Raw genomic sequence first — 25,516 nt, 5'->3', positions numbered from 1 at the left:
CTGATAGCTGAGCTGTAGTCAGTGAATAGCATTCTCACGTAAGTTTTCCTTTTGTCAAGGTGGGAATGGGCAGTGTGGAGTGCAATCTGTGGATGTGTTGGGGTGTTTTGCAAATTGGAGTGGGTCTAGGGTTTCTGGGAAAAATGGTGTTGATGTGAGCCATGACCAGCCTTGCAAAGCACTTCATGGCTACAGATTTGAGTGCTATGGGTCGGTAGTTATTTAGGCAGGTTACCTTGGTGTTCTTGGGCACAGAGACTATGGTAGTCTGCTTGAAACATGTTACATATATTACAGACTCGGTCAGGGACAGGTTGAAAATGTCAGTGAAGACACTTGCCAGTTGGTCAGCACATGCTCATACACGTCCTGCTATTCCGTCTGGCCCTGCGGCCTTGTGAATGTTGACCTGTTTAAAGGTCTTACTCACATCGGCTACGGAGAGCATGATCACAGAGTCGTCTGGCACAGCTGATTCTCTCATGCATGCTTCAATGTTGATGCCTCGAAGCGAGCATATAAGTTATTCAGCTCGTCTGGTAGGCTCGTGTCACTGGGCACCTCGCGGCTGTGCTTCCCTTTGTAATCCGTAATAGTTTGCAAGCGCTGCCACATCCGACGAGCATCAGAGCCGGTGTAGTACGATTCAATCTTAGTCCTGTATTGATGCTTTGCCTGTTTGATGGTTCGTTGGAGGGCATAGCGGGATTTCTTATAAGCGTCCGGGTTAGAGTCCCACTCCTTGAAAGCGTCAGCTTTACCCTTTAGCTCAGTGCGGATGTTGCCTGTAATCCATGGCTTCTGGTTGGGGTATGTATGTACGGTCACTGTGGGGAAGACGTCATCGATGCACTTATTGATGAAGCTTATCGAAGCTTATTGATGACTGATGTTGTGTACTCTACAATGTCATCGGAAGAATCCCAGAGCATATTCCAGTCTGTATTAGCAAAACAGTCCTGTAGCTTAGCATCTGCGTCCTCTGACAATTTCCTTATTGAGCGAGTCACTGGTACTTCCTGCTTTAGTTTTTGTTTGTAAGCAGGAATCAGGAGGATAGAGTTATGATCAGATTTGCCAAATGGAGGTTGAGGGGGAGCTTTGTACGCGTCTCTGTGTGTGGAGTAAAGGTGGTCTAGAGTTTTTTTCCCTCTGGTTGCACATTTAACATGTTGACAGAAATGAGATAAAATGGATTTAAGTTTCCCTGCATTAAAGTCCCCGGGCCACTAGGAGCAACGTTGAGTGCCATCTTAGTGCCAGCATCGGTTTCTGGTGGTATGTACAAAATAAGAACAAAAACGAACAAATAGCACAGTTCGTTAGGAGCACGTAAAACGGCAGCCACCCCCTCCAGAGCCATTCCTTCCATCTGATATAGAGAATGATATAGAGTAGAATTCAGCACACTTTGTCTTCAGATTCAAATATATTTTACTCTAAATAAATTTAAAGGTAACACTAGATTTGGATAGTCCACCTGCAGATACTTTACATACTTACTGACTGGCTGACCCCAAGTGGTGAAGGTAGGCAACAATACCTAAGCCACACTGATCCTCAACACGGGGCCCCATAGGCAACATCCGCACTGAGCTGAAGGGTAGAGCTGCCGCTTTCAAGGAGCGGGACTCTAACCCGGACGCTTATAAGAAATCCTGTTATGCCCTCCGACAAACCATCAAACAGGCAAAGTGTCAATACAGGACTAAGATTGAATCGTACTACACCGGCTTCGATGCTCGTCGAATATGGTAGGGTAGTTGCAAACTATTACGGACTACAAAGGGAAGCACACCCGGGAGGTGCCCAGTGACACAAGCCTGCCAGACGAGCTAAATAACTTCTACACTCGCTTCGAGGCGTCAACATTGAAGCATGACTGTTTGGCCATGCACCTCTCCAACTCATCATCAAGTTTGCTGATTACCAAAAAGTGGTAGGCATGATTACCAACAATGATGAAACAGCCTACAGAGAGGAGATGAGACTCCTGGTGGAGTAGTACCAGGAAAATAACCTGTATCACCGCCTGGTGCGGCAATTGCACCGTCCGCAAGTGCAGGGCTCTCCAGAGGGGGGGTGTGGTCAGCCAAAACCATCACTGGGGGCACACTGTCTGCCCTCCAGTGCATCTACAGCACCCGGTGTTACAGGAAGGCCAAGAAGATCATCAAGGACTTCAGCTACCCGAGCCCACCTACAAGGTGTTGAAAGCATTCCACAGAGATGCTGGCCCATTTTGACTCCAATGTTTCCCACAGTTGTGTCAAGTTGGCTGGATGTCCTATGGGTGGTGGAGCATTCTTGATACACACGGGAAACTGTTGAGCGTGAAAAGGCCAACAGCGTTGCAGTTCTTGACACACTCAAATCAGTGCCTGGCACCTACTACTATACCTCGTTCAAAGGCACTTAAATGTTTGGTCTTGCCCATTCACCCTCTGAATGGCACACTTATGTGTGCCATTCAGCACACATTTCAGCACACCTTTCGCTGCACCTGCGATAACTTCTGCAAATCTGTGTACGCACCAATAAGATTTGATTTGAGACTATCAAAAACATTTCAACTAACTATCTACTAACCCTAACCTTAGCCTTTATCATAACCCCAAACTTAACACTAACCCTAACCTTAACCCTTACACTCTAAACCTAACCATAACCTTAGCAAGCAGTTGCTTATCAACAGATAGCTGGTTGATAGTATGAACATCTGTAAAGAATTTACAGATGTACTATCCGGACTATCCAAATAAAGTTTGACCAAATTAAACAATATGTCAGTCTATTTACAATCGTTACATAATACAATAATAAAAGCAAGGTTCTCTTGGTTATTCGTAGTGGCACCATGCCCAAGATCTACAATCTTAGAAAATAAATTGCTATTTTATTGAATCTTTATTTAAACAGGGAGTCACCATTGAGACCAGGGTTTCCTTCGCAAGGGAGCGCTGCATATACAATTCAAAGTACAAGAACAAAAATACAGCACAACAAACAATCAAGAAAAACAGCCACTTTCCTCAGCAAATAGTTCCCCAATCAATATTTTTAATTCCCCAAGCGACAGCATCTGCACATCTATCACTCCAGTGTCAATTGCTAAATTGTAATTACTTTGCCACTATGGCCTATGTATTGCCTTACCTCCTTACTTCATTTGCATACACTGTATACAGATTTTATATTGTGTTATTAACTGTACGTTTGTTTATCCCATGTGTAACTCTGTGTTGTTGTTTTTGTCACACTGCTTTGCTTTATCTTGGCCAGGTCGCTGTTGTAAATGAGAACTTGTTCTCAACTGGCCTACTTGGTTAAATAAAGGTGAAATAAAAACTAAAAACGTCAGAGCATCCAATTGCAGTGTGTTTTGCAGTTGGTTACAACAATGAGGTACTTTAAAACTAAAAGCGGATCTACCTAATTCAGTGGAGACCCGAGGAACCTCAAGAGTTAACCAATCCTGTGAGCGGGTTTGGTACCTCATGTTTTTATAATACTTTAACAACAAAGTTACGGTAAGTTGGAAGTTATCTAGAACCTATAAGGGTTCTTCGCCTGTCCCCATAGGAGAACTCTTTGAAGAACCCTTTTTGGTGCAGAAGGTTCTACATTGAACCCAAAAGGGTTATATCTGGAACCAAAAAGGGTTTTCCTATTGGAACCCTTCTTTCTAAGAGTGTATACACAGTGTACAAAACATTAGGAACACCTTCCTAATATTGAGTTGCACTCCCTTTTGCCCTCGGAATAGCCTCAATTCATCAGGGCATGGACTACAAGGTGTCAAAAAGCATTCCACAGGGATGCTGCTGGCCTATGTGGACTCCAATTCTTTCTCACAGTTGTCAAGTTGGCTGGATGTCCTATGGGTGGTGGACCATTCTTGATTCACACGGGAAACTGTTGAGTGTGAAAAACCCAACAGCGTTGCAGTTCTTGACACACTCAAACCGATGTGCCTGGCACCTACTACCATACCCCCTTCAAAGGCACTAAATCTTTTCAGGTGACATCAACATGGGATAGATTTCTTACTCTCCCTTTCTTGAGGTTGCACTTGTCTACTACGTGAGGTCCTTTCAGTCAAAAATACATTTTGTGTCCAAGATATTATAAATTATAGCTCCCTCTGCAAGGATTTTGATCAAAGAAAAAAATAACTAAAGTTATAGCAACCAAAATCAATAATAGGATAACCAAAGTAATGGCCACAAAGATGTCATTAGTTGATGAGGGTGGAGGTGGGATTGGCACAGGTGTGGTCGTTGAAGATTCAGGTTTGGTTGAGTCAACTTTGTCCGTCACACTGCCAGGTTCAGTTACGACTGAACCTGCAGTGGCTTTTGTCGTTTTTGTTGTTGTTGTCATCCGAGTTATGCTGTGATTTGAAGTAGTCGTTGCAGAAAAGGTAGATGTTAAAGTTGATGTCAAATTCTGAGTTGTGATTTCTGGGAGGGTACTCGATGTTGGTATACTCATCCTCTCTGAAGAGGCTGTAAATGCTGATGTAACACGTGTGTTTGTAGCTGGAGGTTCCGGAGTGATGGAAGATGGGTTTTCTGTTTTTCCCTCAGTAGTTGAAGCAGATATTGAGGATGTGATTGTAGTTGTCAATACATTTCCAGGTGAGGTTGTTGCTATTCGACTTTCTGTTGTAGCTGATATTCCGGTGGGGGTTATCTCTGTAGTTACTGGAATGGTTGATATTGATGTCTCAAATGTAGCTTTGGATGTTTCTAATGGTGATTCTGTTGGTGGGGCTGTAGGTATCCTTCCTGATGTAACTGTAGACAGTGTTGCAGGTACAGTGATAGCTGAAGAGTCACTTGGTGTAGAAACTGGAGTTTCAAGTGTAGTTGTTGATGTCTCAGTTGTAGCTTTAAATGTTTGAAGGGAGGCTGTTGAGCGTTTTTCTACTGAGATAGTGGTTGTCGTTCCATCTGTTGTAAATGTTTCAGATGTGACGTTCACTGATGTTTCACGTTTTGATATTGCAGATGTTGTAGTTATGGAGTATGTTTCCGTTTCGATTGATGGGGATATCATGTAGGTGGTTGTGTATGATGATTCAGGTTCGGTTGATGGGGTTGTTGTGGATGTGGATGATGATTCAGGTTCGGTTGATGGGGTTGTTGTGGATGTGGATGATGTTTCAGGTTCGGTTGATGGGGTTGTTGTGGATGTGGATGATGTTTCAGGTTTGGTTGATAGGGATGTTGTAGTTGTGAATGATGTTTCGGTCGATGGGAATGTTGTGGATGTGGATGATGTTTCAGTTTCGGTTAATGGGAATGTTGTGTATGTGGCTGTGGATGATGTTTCAGGTTTGGTTGATCTGGATGTTGTAATTGTGGATGATGTTTCAGCTGATGGGAATGTTGTGGATGTGGATGATGTTTCAGTTTCGGTTGATGGGGATGTCAAGTATGTGGTTGTGTATGATGTTTCAGGTTTGGTTGATGCCGTTGTTGTGGATGATGTTTCAATTTCGGGGGATGGGGATGTTGTGGATGATGATTCAGTTTTGGTTGATGGGGTTGTTGTGGATGTGGTTGTGTATGATGTTTCAGGTTCGGTTGATGCGGTTGTTGTGGATGTGGATGATGTTTCAATTTCCGTTGATGGGGATGTTGTAGATGTGGATGATGTTTCAGTTTTGTTTGATGGGTAAGTAATGTGTGTGGTTGTGTATAATGTTTCTGGTTCGGTTGGTGGGGATGATGTGTTTCTGACTGTGGATGATGTTTCAGGTTTGGTTAATGGGGATGTAGTTGTGGATGATGTTGCAGCTATGGTTGTTGGGAATGTTGTAGTTGTGGATGATGTTTCAGGTTTGGTTGATGTGGATATTGTATCTGTGGATGATGTTTCAGTTTGGGTTGATTTAGATGTTGTAGTTGTGGATGAGGTTTCATTTTCGGTCAATGGGAATGTTGTGTATGTGGCTGTGTATGATGTTTCAGGTTTGGCTGAAAGGAATGTTGTAGTTGTGGATGATGTTTCAGGTTCGGTTGATAGGGATGTCATGTATTTGGTTATGTACGATATTTCAGGTTCAGTTGATGGGGTTGTTGTAGTTGTGGATGATGTTTCAATTTCGGTTGATGGGGATGTTGTGGATGTGGATAATGTTTCAGTTTCGGTTGATGGGTAAGTAATGTGTGTGGTTGTGTATGATGTTTCTGGTTCGGTTGGTGGGAATGTTGTAGTTGTGGATGATGTTTCTGGTTCAGTTGGCGGAGATGATGTGTTTCTGGCTATGGATGATGTTTCAGTTTCAGTTGATGGGAATGTTGTAGTTTTGGAGGATGTTTCTGTTTCGGTCGATGGGAATGTTGTAGTTGTGGAGGATGTTTCAGGTTTGGTTGATGAGGATGTTGTGTATGTGGCTGTGTATGATGTTCCAGGTTCAGTTGATATGGATGTTGTAGTTGTGGATGATGTATCAGGTTCAGTTGATAAGGTTGTTGTAGATATGTTTGATGTTTCAGTTTCGGTTGATAGGGTTGTTGTAGTTGTGGATGATGTTTCAATTTTGGTTGATGGGGATGTTATGGATGATTTTTCAGTTTCGGTTGATGGGTCAGTAATGCATGTGGCTGTGTATGATGTTTCTAGTTTGGTTGATGGAGTTGTTGTAGTTGTGGATGAGGTTTCTGGTTCAGTTGGTGGAGATGATGAGTTTCTGGCTATGGATGATGTTTCAGTTTCAGTTGATGGGAATGTTGTAGTTTTGGAGGATGTTTCCATTTCGGTCAATGGGAATGTTGTGGCTGTGGATGATGATTCAGGTTTGCTTGATATGGATGTTATATCTGTGGATGATGTTTCAGTTTTAGTTGATGGGAATGTTGTGTATGTGGCGGTGGGTGATGTTTCATGTTTGTTTGATATGGATGTTGTAATTGTGGATGATGTTTTAGGTACAGTTGATGGGGATGTTGTGTATGTGGCTGTGGATGATATTTCAGGTTTGGTAGATGTGGATGTTGCCATTGCGGTTGATGGGAATGTTGTAGGTGTGGATGATGTTTCAGTTTTGGTCGATGGGAATGTTGTGTATGTGGCTGTGGATGATGTTTCAGGTTTGGTTGATATGGATGTTGTAGTTGTGGATGATGTTTCAGTATCAGTTGATGGAAATGTTGTAGTTGTGGATGATGTTTCAGGTTCGGTTGATGGGGATGTTGTGTATGTAGCTGTGGATGATGTTTCAGGTTTGATTGATATGGATGTTGTAGTTGTGGATGATGTGTCAATTGATGGAAATGTTGTAGTTGTGGATGATGTTTGAGGTACGGTTGATAGGGATGATGTAGTTGTGGATGATGATTCCGTTTCGGTCGATGGGAATGTTGTAGTTGTGTATGATGTTTCAGGTTCAGTTGATGGGGATGGTGTGTATGTGGCTGATGTTTCAGGTTTGGTTGATATGGATGTTGTAGTTGTGGATGATGTTTCAGTATCAGTTGATGGAAATGTTGTAGTTGTGGATGATGTTTCAGGTTCGGTTGATGGGGATATTGTGTATGTAGCTGTGGATGATGTTTCAGGTTTGGTTGATATGGATGTTGTAGTTATGGATGATGTTTCAGTTGATGGGAATGTTGTAGTTGTTGATAGGGATGTTGTAGATATGGATGATGTTTCAGGTTCGGTTAATGGGAATGTTGTGTATGTGGCTGTGGATGATGTTTCAGGTTTGATTGATATGGATGATGTAGTTGTGGATGATGTTTCAATTGATGGAAATGTTGTAGTTGTGGATGATGTTTCAGTTTTGGTCGATGGGAATGTTGTGTATGTGGCTGTGGATGATGTTTCAGGTTTGGTTGATATGGATGTTGTAGTTGTGGATGATGTTTCAGTATCAGTTGATGGAAATGTTGTAGTTGTGGATGATGTTTCAGGTTCGGTTGATGGGAATGTTGTGTATGTGGCTGTGGATGATGTTTCAGGTTTGATTGGTATGGATGATGTAGTTGTGGATGATGTTTCAATTGATGGAAATGTTGTAGTTGTGGATGATGTTTCAGTTTTGGTCGATGGGAATGTTGTGTATGTGGCTGTGGATGATGTTTCAGGTTTGGTTGATATGGATGTTGTAGTTGTGGATGATGTTTCAGTATCAGTTGATGGAAATGTTGTAGTTGTGGATGATGTTTCATGTTCGGTTGATGGGGATGTTGTAGTTATTGATGATGTTTCAGTTGATGGGAATGTTGTAGATATGGATGATGTTTCAGGTTCGGTTGATGGGAATGTTGTGTATGTGGCTGTGGATGATGTTTCAGGTTTGATTGATATGGATGTTGTAGTTGTGGATGATGTTTCAATTGATGGAAATGTTGTAGTTGTGGATGATGTTTGAGGTACGGTTGATAGGGATGATGTAGTTGTGGATGATGATTCCGTTTCGGTTGATGGGAATGTTGTAGTTGTGGATGATGTTTCAGGTTCAGTTGATGGGGATGGTGTGTATGTGGCTGTGGCTGTGGATGATGTTTCAGGTTTGATTGATATGGATGTTGTAGTTGTGGATGATGTTTCAATTGATGGAAATGTTGTGTATGTGGCTGTGGATGAGGTTTCAGGTTTGATTGATATGGATGTTGTTGATGATGTTTCAGTATCAGTTGATGGAAATGTTGTAGTTGTGGATGATGTTTGAGGTACGGTTGATAGGGATGTTGTAGTTGTGTATGATGTTTCAGGTTCAGTTGATGGGGATGGGGATGGTGTGTATGTGGCTGTGGATGATGTTTCAGGTTTGGTTGATATGGATGTTGTAATTGTGGATGATGTTTCAGTATCAGTTGATGGAAATGTTGTAGTTGTGGATGATGTTTCAGGTTCGGTTGATGGGGATGTTGTGTATGTAGCTGTGGATGATGTTTCAGGTTTGGTTGTTATGGATGTTGTAGTTATGGATGATGTTTCAGTTTCAGTTGATGGGAATGTTGTAGTTGTTGATAGGGATGTTGTAGATATGGATGATGTTTCAGGTTCGGTTGATGGGAATGTTGTGTATGTAGCTGTGGATGATGTTTCAGGTTTGGTTGATATGGATGTTGTAGTTATTGATGATGTTTCAGTTGATGGGAATGTTGTAGTTGTTGATAGGGATGTTGTAGATATGGATGATGTTTCAGGTTCGGTTGATGGGAATGTTGTGTATGTGGCTGTGGATGATGTTTCAGGTTTGATTGATATGGATGTTGTAGTTGTGGATGATGTTTCAATTGATGGAAATGTTGTAGTTGTGGATGATGTTTGAGGTACGGTTGATAGGGATGATGTAGTTGTGGATGATGATTCCGTTTCGGTTGATGGGAATGTTGTAGTTGTGGATGATGTTTCAGGTTCAGTTGATGGGGATGGTGTGTATGTGGCTGTGGATGATGTTTCAGGTTTGGTTGATATGGATGTTGTAGTTGTGGATGATGTTTCAGTATCAGTTGATGGAAATGTTGTAGTTGTGGATGATGTTTCAGGTTCGGTTGATGGGGATGTTGTGTATGTGGCTGTGGCTGTGGATGATGTTTCAGGTTTGATTGATATGGATGTTGTAGTTGTGGATGATGTTTCAATTGATGGAAATGTTGTGTATGTGGCTGTGGATGAGGTTTCAGGTTTGATTGATATGGATGTTGTTGATGATGTTTCAGTATCAGTTGATGGAAATGTTGTAGTTGTGGATGATGTTTGAGGTACAGTTGATAGGGATGATGTAGTTGTGGATGATGATTCCGTTTCGGTCGATGGGAATGTTGTAGTTGTGTATGATGTTTCAGGTTCAGTTGATGGGGATGGGGATGGTGTGTATGTGGCTGTGGATGATGTTTCAGGTTTGGTTGATATGGATGTTGTAATTGTGGATGATGTTTCAGTATCAGTTGATGGAAATGTTGTAGTTGTGGATGATGTTTCAGGTTCGGTTGATGGGGATGTTGTGTATGTAGCTGTGGATGATGTTTCAGGTTTGATTGTTATGGATGTTGTAGTTATGGATGATGTTTCAGTTTCAGTTGATAGGGATGTTGTAGATATGGATGATGTTTCAGGTTCGGTTGATGGGAATGTTGTGTATGTGGCTGTGGATGATGTTTCAGGTTTGATTGATATGGATGTTGTTGTTGTGGATGATGTTTCAATTGATGGAAATGTTGTAGTTGTGGATGATGTTTTAGGTACGGTTGATAGGGATGATGTAGTTGTGGATGATAATTCCGTTTCGGTCGATGGGAATGTTGTAGTTGTGTATGATGTTGATGGGGATGGTGTGTATGTGGCTGTGGATGATGTTTCAGGTTCAGTTGATGGGGATGGTGTGTATGTGGCTGTGGATGATGTTACAGGTTTGGTTGATGGGGATGGTGTGTATGTGGCTGTGGATGATGTTTCAGGTTCAGTTGATGGGGGTGGTGTGTATGTGGCTGTGGATGATGTTTCAGGTTTGGTTGATGGGGATGGTGTGTATGTGGCTGTGGATGATGTTTCAGGTTCAGTTGATGGGGATGGTGTGTATGTGGCTGTGGATGATGTTTCAGGTTTGGTTGATGGGGATGGTGTGTATGTGGCTGTGGATGATGTTTCAGGTTTGGTTGATGGGGATGGTGTGTATGTGGCTGTGGATGATGTTTCAGGTTCAGTTGATGGGGATGGTGTGTATGTGGCTGTGGATGATGTTTCAGGTTTGGTTGATGGGGATGGTGTGTATGTGGCTGTGGATGATGTTTCAGGTTTGGTTGATATGGATGTTGTAGTTGTGGATGATGTTTCAGTTTCGGTGTGTGGGTTTGTTGTGTATGTGGCCATAGATGTTGGTTTAGGTTCAGTTGATGGGGGGAATGTAGTTATCCTTTCTGCTGTAACTGTTAACAGTTTTGCAGATACAGTAATAGTTGAAGAGTCACTTGTTGTAGAAGTTATAGTTGATGTATCAGTTGTAGTTGTGGTTTGATATGCTTGAAAGTAGACTGTTGACAGTTTTTCTGATGAGCTAGTGGCCTTGGCTGCATCTGTTGTAAAGGGTTCTTTAATGACTTTCACAGATGTTTCAGGTGCAGTTGATGGGAATGTTGCATAAGTGGATGATGTTTTAGGTGTAGTTGATGAGGTTGTGGATGATGCTTCAGGTGTGTTTATATCAGTTGTTTCATACGGAGTCGCAGCTGTGGTTTTAGGATTGTTTTCATCTGTACGTTCTGTCGGAGCTGTAGCTTTAGTTTCCAATGGGCTATCAGGTGTAGGAACTGATACAATAGGTAGGAATGTAACTGTGGCAAAAGTTATCCTTTGTGATGTAATTGCAGACAATGCCTCAGAAACGCTGCCTGGCGCCGAAGAAGCAGATGTCGACATGGGCATTATAGTTGACGTCTCTAATGTTCTTTCAGATGGTTTTCCAGGGGAGGTGGCTAACAGCTCAAACGTTTCCCCCCCTAATGTCCTAGTTGTTGCTATGGTTTGTAATGTAGTTGTTTTTAACATTCCAGATGAGTTTGAGGCATATACAGATGTTGGTGCTATTTCTGATTTGATTGCAGATTTCATTTTAGGTGTTGTTATTAAAGAAGAGGTTATGGGTGTAGTTATCATGTCTTTTGAAATTGAGGATCTCACAGGAGCGGCAACACGGACTGGTTCAAATGCACTTGGAGACATTTCAGATGTTTTAACCTCTGAATTTCCAGATGATTCTGCAGTTGCAGTTACTCTTTCTTTATTAACTGTGGTCAATGTTTTCAAGATGCCTGTTGCTGAGGTTTTGAATGAATTTACGGCTGTTCTCTCTGTTGTTTTTGTCTCATATGAAGTTTCTTCCAATTTGTTTGTAGTTTCTATGGCCTTTACATTTGCTGTTTCAAATTGGGCAGGCATTGTCGTCGCAAGGTCATTTTGAGACGTGCTTGCAGGGGGTTCTTTTGTGGAAGGTGCTTGTGTAAAAGTGGTTGCCGGGACATGTGAAGTTTCCGTCATGATTTCATCCCCAGGTGAGGGAGCTCCTAATGCTGTTGAAGGGGGGGTTGACTCTCCCTGTTGTGACTTTGTAAAGGCTGTTTCAGTGGTGTATACAGACAGGTCCATGGATGTGGTGGTAGCTAATATTTTGGAGGAAACTGTAGATTCAGGATCTCCTGGACCAGTAGTGGGATGGGTAGTGCCACTGATGTCAACATAGGGGTCATGTGCTCTTCCATTCACCCTGAAGACAAACCATTGAGATAAATGTAATGGTGTAATTATCCTCTTTTATAAGTGTAACTTTACCTTTTAAACAAAGTAGTTATTGACATGGAGTAAACAAAGCAATGAAACATAGAAACCAAAGATACTGTAAAGCATAGGATTTGCATACCTGATAGCATTGCCTGGCAATGGTGACATAGTGTTGTGAACAATTCCTGAAAGAAGACAGAGGTGGGCTGATTGTATTACTCATCATTGAGGTCACACTTTATTTGGATAGTCCAGATAGTCCATATGTAAATGCTCTACAGATGGACATACTGTCACACCCTGGCCTCTGTTATATTGATTTTCTTTATTAGTTTAGTTAGGTCAGGGTGTGACATGGGATGTTTGTGTGTTTTTGTCTAGTTTAGGGTGTGTGTATTGTTTAGGGGGGTGTTGTATAGTGTATGGGGTTGTGTTCAGTAGAGAGGTTTAGGAAAGTCTATGGTTGCCTGGTTTGGTTCTCAATCAGAGACAGCTGTTTATTGTTGTCTCTGATTGGGAGCCATATTTAAGGCAGCCATGGGCTTTAGGTGATTGTGGGTAATTGTCTATGTCTAACGTTAGTAGCTGTGTGTGCACTTTTGTTTGTAGCGTCACGTTCGTGGTTTATTGTTTTTGTATAGTGTTCGTTTCATCTTCGTCTCTAATAAAAGAAGATGTATTCATATCACTCTGCGTTTTGGTCCGATCCATGCTCATCCTCAGATGAGGAGAACGAACGTGACACATACTATCAACAAGCTATCTGTTGATAAGCAACTGCTTGCTAAGGTTAAGTTTGGGGTTCGGTTTACAATAAGGGTTAAGGTAAGGGTTAGGGTAAGGGTTAAGTTTAGGGTTAGGATACAGGTTAATGTTAAGGTTAGGGCTAGGGTTAGTAGATAAGTAGTTGAAATGTTACTGATAGTCTGTAGATAGCCCATCTGTAGATGCTCTACAGACTATCCAAACAAAGTGTTACCTAAGCAATTCATGTTGATCATGGCTATTTGTAAAGCAAATGAATTTAGTGGGCATTATATTATTGGAAAAACAATTTGTCTTGCATACTGACAAACATCTAAAACATCCATTGTATCTGAAAAGTAAATCCATTGTTGCCCATATTGTGTTCCGTTTTTATGGAAAGAGCTATACTTGCCTGTAATGATAATGAGAAGAGAGAGGGTTTTCTCTGCCATGGTGTGACCAGGACATTCCCTCATGTATGATCCTGGAGGGTACACAAGTGTGTGTTCATACAGTACATGGGACAGTGCATTCACTCCTAATACATACTGTACATACAGGTATACAAGTAAATTGCAGCAGATTTCAGTTGAATGCATTCAGTTGTACAATTGACGAGGTGTCCCACTTTCCCTTTCCCTACTTGAAATCGACTTGCCATGCTGTCTGAGTTGTACTCTGTATAGCTGTACAGAGTACCAAAGCTTTCATAAGCGTATCAAATCTGAGATCAAATGCATCCAGGAGAACATCCTCACATGCCAAAAAGGAGAATTATGTTAATACTTTCAGCAGCAGCTGACTGTTAACTTTGGCAAACCAGACAGAACAACATGGTGTGAACAATTCTCAGCTAAGTAGTGAAAATTCAAAACACAAGTTGTCAAGCAGTAAGTTCAACAGAGTCTGAAAGAGATTCGTTATTAACTATACAGAGGACAACTAACACATCTTTAGCCCTTCATTTGCCCTTCATTTGCCCTTCATTTGCCTGAGAGATACAGTAGTCATGTAGATGTCCACAATGAGTGGTACATCTTGCAAATGAGGAAGTCATGCAAAACCAGCATCAATAAGGCGGCATGACTTCTATCAGTAATGTTGACTCAAAAAGCTCCTTCAATTATTAGTCTGCGTGTTTTATTCCTCTTTCTCCACCAACCAAATGTCTCCGATATCACTTCTGTCCATTACATATTGTGACTTTTACTTTCTGTTGTTTCGCTTTACTTTACGTACCCTGGACTCTATGCACCATACTTTACGCATGCCAATCAATTTCTACATATATTTTAAACAAAACATTTTTGTTGTCAACCAAATTGGTTAATAGCATCAGTGACAAATACACTTTACAACATCTTACATCAGACATTATGTTGTAATTGAACCTAAGCAATACAAAAAAAACAACAACACTGTAAACAATCATTTTCTCTAAGATAGGGATGCCATATTTACCTGAGATAGGATGCGTGGAAGGGCACTGATACTCCTGGACCATAGGATGGTCTCACAGTGAGTGTGGGACACATGGTACAGTTACTCATTCTTACCCTCCGATGCCTTACCTGCTTTGCATCCCAACCAGTCATATACTCTCCATCACACTTTCTACCCTGGCAGAGAAACACCCACATTTTTTGTACGCATTTACTACGCACACATCTTTAACAGCAACATTTCAGGTTTTGTTTGCTTGTGGTGAGTTATGTTGAGGGATGGGATGAGAAATGTTTGCTGTCGATTATTTTACTTCAACAACAGCTGGTGTGTTTTTCCCTCTGTTCTAGATGTTATGGAAACACTTGATCAGGGCAACATATAGATTCAGTTTGTTTACGACTAGTGTTTTCAACAGAATCACATAAGATCTCCCAATTGTAGGTATGTATGTTTTCATGTCGCGTTTGTAGCTGCTGCGGCTTTGAGATGTTCTATTGTTTATCCACTAGGGGGAACCCTTGCTTGAAAATGCAGAGCGCTTCATAAAGTATTTTAACAGGGAATACTTAATCAGGTATACATATCTGTACATTTATAATTAACTGAGAGATGTTATTTATAGGTATGGTATGATGTTAGCAACTGTAACCTCTTTTTATGAGAGATGTGAAGGTGGTAGTGGTGAGGGGGGAGCCATAAAAAAGTTGGGTCATTCAGGGCTAAAAAAAAGAAGACTGTTATCTTTACAGTTATTTGTACCTGTTACTAGACAGCCACAGCCACCATTGATTCAGTACTATTCTAGTTCCAGGATCGCCTAGCCACTCTCAAATCTCCCTCCAGCTCAGTCTAAAGGTCTGCAAATTTGAGATTATCTCTAATCGCCTGGCCCTGGAGGTCAGATAAGGTAGAAGTGTCCAGCAGCTATTACAGTGGCCTCCTGTAATAGATCACTCCAGTGTAGGTGAAGAGGGTGAGGATGGAGGGGATCATAGGTCAGTGCTTGGCTGGGCGGAGTCAATGGGAGTCAATGAATGGCAAGACTATTTTGGGGGATCAGGTTTAGAATCCGCTAACATCACCCCTTTACTAGCTAAATACTTACAACAATATTGTGGTAGTAATTGGTTACTCAAAAGCATAACCTTTTTCTATGTGCCACTCAAAACGACGAGCAGCAGTGCTTTATATTACCTAGCTCTTACATCACATGCATGTTGACTTGAACGGATTAGCTTCTTATTTGATTTGCTATGAGCTCCATGTTGTACTGGTAATCTGATAAAAAATTGAGAGTGATACTGTAGTTGCATAGCAACAGGATTCATGTTTGACTGGTTCTCTCAGTCAAACTGTAGGGATGAAAATGATTTTGGCTCATAATGAGTGAGGAAGACTGTTCCTATCCGTGTGGTAACTAGGCCAGAGGCGATGGGTTTTCCACCATACTGTCTCACTTCCTGTTTTCCAACCCAATGTTAATCTCACAGACCAGATAAAGAAATAAGCCATATAGACTTCTTTCTTTAAATATTGAAGTGATTAAGGCCCCACAGGCCCGACACCTCATTAGGGTATAATTAGTGAGGTGTGCTAACGAGGAGGAGGTAGCAGATCCCAGTCCACAGGGCCCAGGGTCAAGGTAGAGAGGGATGGAGGGGATATATATGAGGGGCAGTACTGTGATTTTCACAGAATTAACACATAAACTCTTTACACGGGGGCACACTTACAGTACATTAATACTCACCTACACCCACCACTCCTACACAAATACACTGTCTGTTATACAAGAGAACACCTACACTTACTAGCACACCTACTGCTGTTCACACACATCTTCTCTATACAGTACACTGTGGAGTATCCTAACCCACTATCTAGCATTACATGCTCAGTGCATGTCCTAAGGCCAGTACCCAAAACTCTCAGCAAGACCACTTACATAAACAAAACAAGCCGATACGACCATTCATAAACACAATAATACTATGTGACAGAAGTCCCGGTTCCTGGCTTTCATTGTGAAGACGATGTTATACATTTAAGCATTGTATTACAGAGGAACATACTAAGGTTCTAAGGAAACAACACAGAGGTGCAGTGAATAGTGATGAATGGTTGGGACGGTGAACTTCAGAGAGGAAGATGAAATAGGAAGGCTGTGCTGTAACGACAACCTGTTATGCTCTATTATAACTCAAGAACACATCTTGCCATAACAACGCATCAGATGTTCATTGTGGGAGTTGTCCTGGAAACAAGAGCTTGCGGAGGGAGCGTGGAGACGAATGGACGGTTTTAGTTTATCAGGTTCTATTCTACGATGGGCTGATTCTCCTGTGACCTCATTTCATCATTCCCTCCCTCCACCCACAAGTGTAACAATGGTCTCAAATCAGGTCATATCCAGGCGAGATCTCTGCTACATCCTCACACTCAAACTGGATCTCTCTCCGGCTCTGCTTTTCACTGCTGAGCCCAAAAGGAGAGCAGTCAGGATAACCATGTGATGGCTACCAGTAATGGACTTGAATGAGACCATGCATTGTTTGTTGGAAAGCTTGCTTAGTGATTTTAGTTCTTGCTCAGGTGTAATTGTTTCATCGCACAGGGAACTAGGATTCAGACTAATGTAGCTAGTTCTGTCATAAATCAGGATGAGAGTGACACTGGCCTCAAAAGGTAAACTGACAGTAAAGGTCTGTTCTGTCCTGTTCACTTGTCAGCTGTACGCACACACCTGACTGGTTACATGATTGCGTCTATCGAGCCATGTTGGCAATTAAGGAATTAAATGAAGTGAAGTGAATGAGGACAAAATACAGTTTGTTACAATTTTTGTGTACTGTATGTAGTAAGTATCTGCGACATATCCACAGGAGATCATTAAAGATGGCAAACAAGCAGCTGAATCCTGCTCACACTGCTCATGCCTCATTGGAGGTGACCTAGCTGCAGTCTATGCAGGGGAGGGGTCATAAGGAAAAATCTTCCCATACACTGTCCATGTATGTCTCTATGCTGTTAGTCTTGTATATTTAGCAACCGCCTCCATTTATCCACTTCTCTGTCCCCACACAAACCCTCCCTCTTCTGCCTCACTAGCAACTAGGGTAGGATGGTGAGGAAGTGACAGCAACTGACTGAGCATTTGCCAATCATGAAGCAGATGTGTGATGTATATAAGTGTCGTCGCCCAGTGAGCTACAGTATGACTTCCTTCCTTAGGGACGACGATACGTAACAGACCTGCGGCACTCGTCCCCTGATCTCACTGAGTTACGTTGCCGTGGCACCAGCTCTCCTCCTCACTGTCCTGGTTTCATTCTGTCTAATTATTCTCAAAGTTCAAACTAGAACAGCAGGGTGACCTTCAGGAACTAGTTTGGGGAGGCAGGGAGATGTGGAGAGGGGAGGGCGAGAGGGAGAATGAGCAAGAAAGACACCAGAAATAGGCTGGTTGTCCCAGGGAGATGACTCCAAAAAGCAGTGGGAGGAATATAAATATCTTTTAGTAGGTCGTATCGACCAGAAAGTAACCCGCTATACTGGTGACGGCTTTCTGGAGACTGCGACTTTGAAAGTTTCAGAGGCATGGGGAGGTGGGGGTGACAGATACCAGTGAGTCACTTAGCTCTATCTATACCAGCAGTGCTGGACTGCTTTAAAATGTAAACCTCAACTGGTATAACACAACTCCAACTTTAGAGTCCAAAAAAAATAGCATACAAGGAGTTTTACTACGACTGCTGCACCGCATGGCTGGACTAACCAAGTCTTGGGCCCTGGGAAATAACATTTTAAAGGCCCCCCCCTCAATTTGGCAGTTGTCAAGGTAATTTCCTGCAATTCTACACATATTCCCATGGGGCAGAGAGACACATTTCCAGGTTTAAAGCTTAAATTACAGTGCATTTACGTTCAAAACAACATTTTTAGGGAATACAAGTTGAGTTGAAAATTGGATCATTGATGGAGTTCTGTGGATCCTTGTGAGCCTCCCAGGCCCTGTTGTGCATCGAGGGTAGCCTATACTGGAGATGAGTAATATTACATTACATTGTACTGTATTGCATCCTCTAAACTTGTTCCACAGATCCCTTGGCCAAATGTGTTTAATCTGTTGTTGCTAGCCACGGACACCCTGCAGTAGGACCCCGGTTTGGGAACCACTGATGTAATTCCCTGTAACCTGAACAAACATGCATGCTTTGATTAGGGGACATTCAAGACCTCCATCCACAATCTTGTGCTAGGCTAACACAATGTCAAAATGTTTTCTTAGTAGCTATATAATGACACAGATTACTACATTCTTGTAATTTAGCAGACACTCTGATCCAGAGCAACTTACAATTCAGTACTGGTCCCCCGTGGGAATTGAACCCATAACCCTGGCATTGCAAGCTCCATGCTCAACCAACTAAGCCACATGGGACCCATTATATAGCATTATAAACTGGGTGGTTCGAGCCCTGAATGCTGATTGGCTGACAGCTGTGGTATATCAGACCATATAACATGTATTTTTACTGCTCTAATTACATTGGTAACCCGTTTATAATAGCAATAAGGCACCTCAGGGGTTTGTGGTATATGGCCAACATACCACAGCTAAGAGCTGTATCCAGGCACTCCGCGTTGAGTCGTGTGTTAGAAAAGCCTTTAGCCGTGGTATATTGGCCATATACCACACCCCCTCGGGCGTTATTGCTTAATGCTATAATTTCATAATTTCTACATGAATTATTGTTGAACAATAATAATATATTTGAATTCTGTGGTTCCGGCCAGGAGCAATCAACCATAGCATTTCAACCATGAAATCCCATTCTGTGAGAGCACTCAGTTGAGGAAGCTCATTCTTCTGGAGTGAATCACGCATCGGAGGTAAGAGCTGAGAGAAAAGGCCAGCACTAAGGAAGACGAGGTGAGACTGATGTTGTAAATTGTGGTAGAGGGCCGTGTGCTTTCTGCCACAGGCTGCAGAGGCCTGTTCTGTTTGATCTCCATCCTCTCTGGGGTATACTCCCTGCCTCCCTCCCTCCCTAACTCTCACCTTCGGTGTCTCACTCTCTATATACATCCATCTCCTCCCCTTTCCCCTCTCCCCTGGGGTTAGCTACAGCAGTCTGGCCCACAGCAATGGTAGCAGGGTGGTGGGCCCCGTAATGGAGTCACATTTATCACATGCCCTGGCTGAGGATGGGATTATCAACTGCAAACACACATACTCACAAAGACAGACACACTCATTATGAGAGCAAACCATGCGCTGTGATCATTGACAACAACATGAAAATGGTGTGTAAAACCAACCGTCAAAGTGACAAACAAATAATGACTGATTTGAACTACCCCGACCTCACACCATCCCTCAAACTTGTGATGCCCTCCTCCCGCTCCCCCTCTAGGTCCTGTCCATAGTGAGTGGACAGAGGGGGGTTTAGCTCAAACTGCTGCAATCTGCAGAAAGCACCCCTGTGTAAGCACTGTGCTGGCCAGAGTCTGGCTGCCAGTAGCACCCTGATATCATGCACTCAGCTCTTTCCCTTTGTCACGGTGGAATTTGGATGTGCCGTCTGTTTAAAAGAGGGGACCAGGTAGGGGCGGGACAGGAGCGGGAATGGAATGGAGGGGCTCTGGGGGGATGGGATGCTCTATTGAACACTGGTAAAATGCTCTGGTTTGTTTCAGTCTATACCACATATAGAGAGCGAGAAGCACAGAGTGAAAGAGAGATGAAGAGGGAGACAAAGAAAGTTTGGAGGTAGAACAGCATGGGTGTCCAAAGTGGGTTGGTGGGCCATTCCCAAGTTCCCAAGGCAGAGATACAGACAGTTTGTTAAACATCATTTGCGACACACACCCACACACACTTATTCCCGCTTCAGATAGATGAGTGGACTGGGTCACTCGCTCTGACTCGGTGTCAGAACCGTTAATGTGAAGGGAGAGTCCAGATGGTAAATGTCTCGTCCTGAGGACTTCCCCTGGACCGACTGGTAGATTTGATTCTTCACCACGCCGTGTCAGATTCCAGCCCCCTGTCGAGCGACACACACACCAACAGACAACCGTTTGAGCCATCTCTCATCTCCTAATCACTGCACTATATGGCTCATAGAACAGATAAAGGTGGGACAGGACACGCAGACATATAGAGTGCATGGGGGGCACAGTGACCAACATAGCAACACACAAGAACAATAGAGAAGAGTTTGATCATTGTTTTGTTTAGACCATTTTGGCTACACTGACACACACACACACACACACACACACACACACACACACACACACACACACACACACACACACACACACACACACACACACACTCATCTGTAATGTAGGTGTGCTCTGCTTCCTACTGGAGTCATTATAATGTGTTCCTAGTCTGTTTGTCAAAAACATAGGCGTAACATTTCTTATATCTTTCACTGTATAAATGGAGCAAGTTCTGCCCCTCTCTGTCTGCAGTCATCTTAAGACTGTATCATAAAGGTGGATGCTCGTGTTCTGAGTTAAATAAGGCGACTATCCCGCCTCATCCTGCATACAGGCTCCTGTGTGACTGAGACTTGTTTTCTGTGTGATTGTTTCCCTGTGCAAATAAACTCAACTGGAAAAAAAGATATGCATTGCAGCATGAGTGTTTTACTGAAATGCAACAGGTTTGTGTTTAGGCTACTGTACATTCACACACTATTGGGGAGTGTGCCGCTATAATCACACTATATTGATCAGTTGCTATTTCTATGGAGGATGGAAGGATAGATAAATAGCCTATGGTCCGATTTAAAAAAAAGAATAAAAAAATCGATTTGCCTGGAGGATCATATCGATGTAGACGCGTCAGAATGACACGTTTTGGGATAGTTCCAACACGTGATTCACATTAGTAATTTGATCAATTTAGTCACTGGTATAGGCCTACCTGACTCATTACGCACAATGTACAATATTCATCCGCCCCCATAAAAAAAAAAACGTTTCTCTGTTCACATTTGCAGAAAGGATACCGTGTATGAATATTTCGACTAATAAACGGAAATTGTTGGGTTGGAATCAGGCTGGAATTATGAACCAGGGACAGCACCACTCTGGAGGCTTTGCGTGTCTCCGCGGTATGAATGTGATTGACTGAGCGTACTCAGTCCCCCCCCCCGCCCCCGTATCATTCATTCTTTCTATCTCCCTGTTGAACGAACGGAATTAGGGGACGACGGTTGGAGGTTATCTAGGAAACTGCGGACATCTCTCAGATGCTAACTTATAAACGATTTCGTATATCCTTGCGAGTAGCCTACCACCATTGCTTTGCATTTATTCTGTCAAATGTAGAGGACTGCTTATGTTTCCTATCACGCCGTGCTGCACAAGCAGCGTGAAAAGATCTGATTCAAGGATGCGGATTTAACAGAAATACGCTGCCAACTGGAATTTTAAACATTAGCATTGAATTAAGTCACTAATGCCAGTAACCAGATACTCTTTATGTTCGTTTTATATTTGATCAGTGACGCGGTAAAAATATCGAGAGCCAACCACCAACGAAGATAAACCACGAGAACGGGTAAGCGTGCTTTTTTTTCTCTCTCCAACACAGCATCACCTCCGCCAACCAGAACCAGCTAGCTAACAAACGTGGGCTAATCCTAATATTCAGGTAAAGATGTTATTGGGGTACCCTTTGTCATTTTAAAATCGATCATTGTCTAAAAATACGAGTCATACATTAATAAAGCATTTGCTCTCAACTTGGCTATTTAATGTATATTCTATTGGCTACCTCGCCATGCTGTGTTGCCTTTGTTTGAGTCGATGTTCGCCAGTTAGCTACTAGCTTGATAGCGCCCCTCATCTTCTCTGTCGAGTCCGCCAGCCATCCAACCTGACCATATTGTCCAACCAGGCGCTGTGTGACTATACCCGACGTCCCACTGAACATGACATTAGCATTGGGCAAGGTATCTCGCCCTCAATAAATTGTGTATGCATACCCGACTCAAATTATATTAAGCATCTTCATCAAATGTTTGTTTGCACAGCTTTGAAAAATGTTCAGCTGGGCGAGCTTCATAGGAGTTTTGATATGTCATCGTAGCTATGGGTAAACCTGGCTGTTGCGCTGTCTCACGATGAGACCAAGGAAACAACACGATTCTTCTTCTCTGGGGACACGGAGGTAGCCAGCATCATCTGCTGCTTGCTCACCATTGCAGTGTTAATTGCTTGTGGATATAAACTACAACCGTTATAATTTAAGATGGCTGGCCTGTTTGTTAAGATCATATCTGTAATGCATAGCTAGCTAAGTGGTTTATTGATGTCCACCTCCTTCAAGTGTTTTTTTTTCTCTTTCTTCATGGACAGAGCCTGTGTGGCCTGTACGAGTAGGATCCGTTTAGATAACTTAGATGAAAACACCACATTGTATATGATTTAGTAGGAAACTAAACCTGTGTTTTGTCAGCTACGGTTTAGTCACCATTTGAGGTATGATTATGACCAGTGGAGACCTGTCACTCAGAGCAGGTTTTGAGCCCTACCCGTTTAGTGTATATATATGTCTTGTTCAAAAGTTTGGGGTCACTTAGAAATGTCCTTGTTTTTGAAGAAAAAGCCAATTTTTGTCCATTAACATAACATACAATTGATCAGAAATACAGTTTAGATATTGTTAATGTTGTAAATGACTATTCTAGCTGGAAACGGCTGATTTTTTAAAATGGAATATCTACATAGGCGTACAGAGGCCCATTATCAGCAACCATCACTCCTGTGTTCCAGTGGCACGCTGTGTTAGCTAATCCAAGTTTATCATTTTAAAAGGCTAATTGATCATTAGAAAACCCTTTTGCAATTGTTAGCACAGCTGAAAACTGTTCTGATTAAAGAAGCAATAAAACTGGCCTTCTTTAGACTAGTTGAGTATCTGGAGCATCAGCATTTGTAGGTTCGATTACAGGTTCAAAATGTCCAGAAACAAAGAACTTTCTTCTGAAACTCGTCCGTCTATTCTTGTTCTGAGAAATGAAGGCTATTCCATGTGAGAAATTGCCAAGAAACTGAAGATCTGGTACAACGCTGTGTACTACATCATTCATAGAACAGCGCAAACTGTCTCTAACCAGAATAGAAAGGGGAGTGGGAAGCCCCGGTGCACAACTGAGCAAGAGGACAAGTACATTAGTGTCTAGTTTGAGAAACAGGTGCCTCAAGTCCTCAACTGGCAGCGTCACTAAATAGTACCCGCAAAACACCAGTCTCAAAGTCAACAGTGAGGAGGCGACTCCGGGATGCTGGCCTTCTAGACAGGGTTCCTCTGTCCAATGTCTGTGTTCTTTTGCCCATCTTAATCTTTTATTTTTATTTATTTATCTGAGATATATAATTTTCTTTGCAACTCTGCCTAGAAGGCCAGCATCCTGGAGTTGCCTCTTCACTGTTGATGTTGAGACTGGTGTTTCTGGCCTTTTTTTGAGCCTGTAATCGAACCTACAAATGCTGATGCTACAGATACTCAACTAGTCTAAAGAAGGCCAGTTTTCTTGCTTCTTTAATCAGTACAACAGTTTTCAGCTGTGCTAACATAATTGATAAAGTGTTTTCTAATGATCAATTAACCTTTTAAAATTATAAACTTGGATTAGCTAACACAACGTGCCATTGGAATACATTAGTGATGATTGCTGATAATGGGCCTCTGTACGCTTATGTAGATATTCCATTAAAAGTCAGCCATTTCCAGCTACAATAGTCATTTACAACATTAACAATGTCTACACTGTACTTCTGATCAATTTGATATTTTAATGGACAAAAATTGTGTTTTTCTTTCAAAAACAAGGACATTTCTAAGTGACTGCAAACTTTTGAATAGTTGTGTGTATATACAGTATAAGTACCAGTCAAACGTTTGGACACACCTACTCATTCAAGGGTTTTTCTTTATTTTTTACTATTTTCTACATTGTAGAATAATAGTGACGACATCAAAACGATGAAATAACACATATGGAATCATGTAGTAACCAAAAAAGTGTTAAACAAATCAAAATATATTTGAGATTCTTCAAAGTAGCCACCCTTTGCCTTAATGACAGCTTTGCACTCTCTTGGCATTCTGTCAACCAGCTTCACCTGGAATGCTTTTCCAACAGTCTTGAGAGTTCGCTCATGCTGAGCACTTGTTGGCTGCTTTTCCTTCACTCTGCGGTACAACTCATCCCAAACCATCTCAATTGGGTTGAGGTTGAGTGATTGTGGAGGCCAAGTCATCTGATGCAGCACTCCATAAATCTCCTCCTTGGTCAAATAACCCTTTCACAGCCTGGAGGTGTGTTGGGTCATTGTCCTGTTGAAAAACAAATGATAGTCCCACTAAGCTCAAACCAGATGGGTTGGCGTATCGCTGCAGAATGCTGTGGTAGTCATGCTGGTTGTGTGCCTTGAATTCTAAATACATTTCAAACGGTGTCACCAGCAAAGCACCATCACACCTCCTCCTCCATGCTTCACGGTGGGAACTATACATGCAGAGATCATCCGTTCACCTTCTCTGCCTCTCACAAAGACACAGTGGTTGGAACGAAAAATCTAATTTGGATTAATCAGGCTAAAGGACAGATTTCCACCTGTCTAATGTCCATTGATCTTGTTTCTTGGCACAAGCAAGTCTCTTCTTGTTATTGGTGTCCTTTAGTAGTGGTTTCTTTGCAGCAATGCGACCATGAAGGCCTGATTTACGCAGTCTCCTCTGAACAGTTGATGTTGAGATGTCTGTTACTTGAGCTCTGTGAAGCATTTATTTGGGCTGCAATTTATGAGGCTGGTAACTCCAATGAACTTATACTCTGCAGCAAAGGTAACTCTGGGTCTTCCTTTCCTGTGGCGGTCCTCATGAGAGCCAGTTTCATCATAGCACTTGATGGTTTTTGCAACTGCACTTGAAGACACTTTCAAAGTTCTTGACATTTTCTGAATTCACTGACCTTCCTGTCTTAAAGAAATGATGGACTGTCATTTCTCTTTGCTTATCTGAGCTGTTCTTGCCATAATATGGACTTGGTCTTTT

The 25,516-nt window shown here is 42.3% G+C and overlaps 2 protein-coding genes across 4 annotated transcripts in view; one reads left to right on the top strand and one right to left on the bottom strand.

Moving 5' to 3' along the window:
- Positions 1-2,925: 2,925 nt before the first annotated feature.
- Positions 2,926-22,656, bottom strand: LOC129867868 (mucin-2-like). Its single transcript, XM_055941346.1, has 2 exons — positions 22,599-22,656; positions 2,926-10,355 (listed from the first exon to the last, which is right to left on the bottom strand). The coding sequence occupies exons 1-2, from the start codon at positions 22,654-22,656 to the stop codon at positions 4,126-4,128; spliced, it is 6,288 nt and encodes a 2,095-aa protein (XP_055797321.1). The 3' UTR covers positions 2,926-4,125.
- The window catches only part of LOC129868939 (spectrin beta chain, non-erythrocytic 1-like), a 93,608-nt gene continuing 89,565 nt past the window's right edge, over positions 21,474-25,516 (top strand). For all 3 annotated transcript variants that reach the window (XM_055943299.1, XM_055943296.1, XM_055943295.1), the window contains exon 1: positions 21,474-22,012. The gene's annotated coding sequence lies outside the window, so the exon portion shown is untranslated. The remainder of the gene's footprint in view (positions 22,013-25,516) is intronic.

This window comes from Salvelinus fontinalis, chromosome 13 (assembly GCF_029448725.1).
Source record: "Salvelinus fontinalis isolate EN_2023a chromosome 13, ASM2944872v1, whole genome shotgun sequence".
NCBI lineage: Eukaryota > Metazoa > Chordata > Actinopteri > Salmoniformes > Salmonidae > Salvelinus > Salvelinus fontinalis.
This window is presented reverse-complemented; position numbering and strand designations above follow the sequence as displayed.

Coding starts and splice junctions, on each gene's coding strand:
- LOC129867868 (XM_055941346.1), bottom strand. CDS start 22,656: ATGGTGAGCAAGCAGCAGATGATGCTGGCTACCTCCGTGTCCCCAGAG. Junction 10,356..22,598: donor GTCCCCAGAGAAGAAGAATC/GTGTTGTTTCCT, acceptor CATCATCCACAG/CCACATACACACCATCCCCA.